Source organism: Corylus avellana, chromosome ca9 (assembly GCF_901000735.1).
Source record: "Corylus avellana chromosome ca9, CavTom2PMs-1.0".
Classification (NCBI taxonomy): Eukaryota; Viridiplantae; Streptophyta; class Magnoliopsida; order Fagales; family Betulaceae; genus Corylus; species Corylus avellana.
The window spans coordinates 8,996,274-8,999,597 of record NC_081549.1 but is presented as its reverse complement, the minus strand read 5'-3'; the positions used below and the strand labels follow the sequence as shown (position 1 = coordinate 8,999,597).

The 3,324-nt window shown below is 37.9% G+C and overlaps 1 protein-coding gene across 1 annotated transcript; it reads right to left on the bottom strand.

Moving 5' to 3' along the window:
• Positions 1-269: 269 nt before the first annotated feature.
• Positions 270-2,897, bottom strand: LOC132191891 (uncharacterized). Its single transcript, XM_059607014.1, has 3 exons — positions 2,405-2,897; positions 1,727-1,956; positions 270-688 (listed from the first exon to the last, which is right to left on the bottom strand). The coding sequence occupies exons 1-3, from the start codon at positions 2,757-2,759 to the stop codon at positions 410-412; spliced, it is 864 nt and encodes a 287-aa protein (XP_059462997.1). The 5' UTR covers positions 2,760-2,897; the 3' UTR covers positions 270-409.
• Between the last annotated feature and the right edge of the window lie 427 nt (positions 2,898-3,324).

Here is a 3,324-nt window from a genome sequence, read left to right as displayed (position 1 = left end):
CTCAACCATTTAACTTGAAAACAATGGAGATTTGAGAAAATTTAAGTAATAGAATACCCTAAGAATTTCAGAAGAAGAAGATCAGATAAAAGAAATTAAAAAAACAATACCATAAGTTGTAGAAACCATTAATATCTCACATATATGAATAATATGATAAAGAGTAATACTAAAAACCACATTTTATTTCACAATTATTTCATAATCTAATAGCGGGTATCCATTTCAACAAAAATAATCGGTCAATTTTCATGTAATGAACACAGAAATAATAGATCACCTGAATAAACTTATCATATATCTTTCCTCCAACTAGTTTACTTGCGATGCTCATAAGCCACTAAAATATTTGACTAGAATAGCGACTTATGCCATTATTACAAAGTTGTGTCATTAGATAACATGAATTTCAAAGGGAAGAGAAAATGGGGACACCTGGTAATGTGACACCTGCATCAACAATGAAAATGTTGCCCGAAACGTATTCAGAAGAGTCATGTATCAAGTATCGAATAAGTGATGTTAATGCTGGATCTGAGGTGCCAAAAGTTCTTAAAGGGACAGTTTTCTTGGCCACGTTATCCAGCCAATCTTTTTGCATAAGACCCTGAGTAATCTCAGATTTGAAAAGCCCTGGTGATATCGAATTCACTCTAATTTTGTATAGTCCTAATTCCAGAGCCATGGCCTGTTATATGAACAACATGAACATATAAATAAACAAACGAATAACTTTCTTTTCTTTTGGGAAGATAAAGGGATAACTATGACAAAAAACTTGATGAAGAAATGTAAATATAATATCATATATTCATAAACTATAAAATGAATTTCAGAAAAAAAAAAAGGGAAGGGAAACAGATTATGTAGCACTATAATATGGAAACAGAAAGGGGAAACACAGGAATAAAAGACAAACTGGCTTGTTAAGAATACATTTTCTATGGGCAGGGACTCAAAGGACACTGGCTACTCCAAATGAGTTCAGGGTTCTACCCAAGCAAACATCTTAAGATGTCCTCATATAATCACAGAAAAAGGTAGCAGTCGAGTCAAAACACAACCAAGAGAGAGCATAGTGACACGAAACCATGCCCCATGAAGTGGAGGACACCAGCCCGGCTGGCCGGTAGCAGACCAGTTTCTTATCAAACACAAATGAAAAAGAAAAAGAAACGAACATCTAAGTTGAATAGTCATCAAACATATTATAAAAGTCCCAATATATGCTACACGCCAATATCATTCATGATATGAATATGCAATTGATGGTGTTTAGAGGTGGCAAATAGATCTGTTGCAGCTTGCATTTCAAAAAGGTTTGACCTCAAGGGCATCCTCGAGTCTTCAATTGTGTGTCTACACACAAGTGCTTTATCTTGGAATTCCATTTTTCCTTTCAAATAGCAAAAGTATATTTTAGTTGATGTAATATTTCCTTTTTCACCCTTTTTTCTTTAGGAAATGTACATAAGCTGACTTCTTTTGAATCAGTTGAAGTAAATTTCATATGTTTACTAGGATTCTTTTTCCTCCACAGTACACTCTTTCTGTGAAGATATAATGATTCTACTCATAGGTCAGAAATAATTATGCAAGATTCAGGTTCACAGAAAGTATGGTCTTCCATCGTAAAGTAACCATTTTGCTTCCAAACAGTTATTAAGAAACATGTTAATGACAATGCCTCCATATTTTCAAGGAATTGCAAGTCAAATGAGATTACCTTTGTCAAGGTGTTTAGGCCTGCCTTTGAAGAAGAATAGGCTGCACCTCCAGGCAAGTGGCCACGGTTAAGGCCAGCAATAGAAGATATATTGATGATTGATCCTGCCCGCTCAGCATCACGCATCCGTATGCAGACATATTTTGATACCAACCAGGTTCCTGTTAAGTTTGTTTTGACAGCCTGGTCCCATTCATCCACAGACAATTCCAATGGAGATCTCACATTACCTGAAGTCCACGCCAAAAGAGTTCAAAACATGTATCAAAGCAACAAAAATGAGAGGAAAAGAGCACACAATTGGCTACCTGAATACAAGAATGAAAATCCCTATATATATGTCTTAGATGCTAAACTGTGTAATGAAGATCACCCAATTTATGCAATCTCTCGCTCTATCCATCCATCCATCCATCCAAAAACAAAAGAGCCATCAACGAGCTCTTTCATTCATATCTGGAAATTCGGCGAAGGCCCAGCAGGTAAATCACAAATGTGAAATTTGGGTTGGCTTTATTTGCTAAGAAATCAACGGGACAGATATCAAATCATAACGGTTTCTCGGCATCGTTAAGTCCCAAACGCAAACTTTCCTTCATTTTCCTCAATTTTTTTTTTCTCAACAACCAAACAGAAAGCAAATTATAAAAACAAAGAAAACAAAAAGAAGCAAATCACCTCTAACTCCCGCGCAGTTGACCAACGCATAAATATGCCCAAAAGCATCCCAAGCCTTGCATACCGAGCTCTCGATGGTGGGAGCGTCCGCGCACACGTCCAGCTCCACAGCCACAGCTCGGGGGCTTCTGGGCTCGGAATCCGAAGAAGAAGAAGAAGAATGTAGATCAGGGAGGTGATTGATCTGGTGGCAGAGGGAGACGAGTCGGTCCACCCGGCGAGCGGCGGCGACGATTCTGCAGCCGGCCTTGGCGAGGTTGAGACAGAAGTCGTTGCCGAGCCCTGATGAGGCCCCCGTCACCATCACCACTTTCCCCTTGAGCTCCGCCCACGGCTCCCACTCTTGCGTCGCCATTTGCCTCCTCTGACACCTTTGCACCGATACAAATACCAACCGAGAGGGAGAGGGCGAAGTTACGTGAAGGATGACAAACTAGTCAAACTACGCTGTGAAGGATGACATACTTGAAGGATCTTTGCAGCCGGCTTTGTTATCACGACTATTCATTCACGCCAATCTTCCCTTAAGCACTGCTCTTACAAATTATTGGATATACTTTTTTTTTTTTTTTTTTTCTTATCTCTATTTTTTTAAAAAAAAAAGTAAGACTACAATATCTTTGTAAATTTCTTTTTTTAAAAAAAAAAAAAAAAATCAGGAGTCTTATAAATTTAAATTATTTAATAGTTAATTTGAAGAAAAAAAAAAAAAAAAAAAACCACCCCCGGGGATACTCACCCATGGGGTGGCTCCCATTAGGGGGTTAGGGGTGGCTTTCAACCACCTCATGGTGAGTTTGGGGTGGCTGCCACCACTAGCCACCTCTTTAAATTTTTTTTTTAATTAAATTAATAAAAAATTAATATTTTAAAGTGGGGTAAAAAAAAAAAGGCTGACTTGGCAAAACAATGAGTTTTGA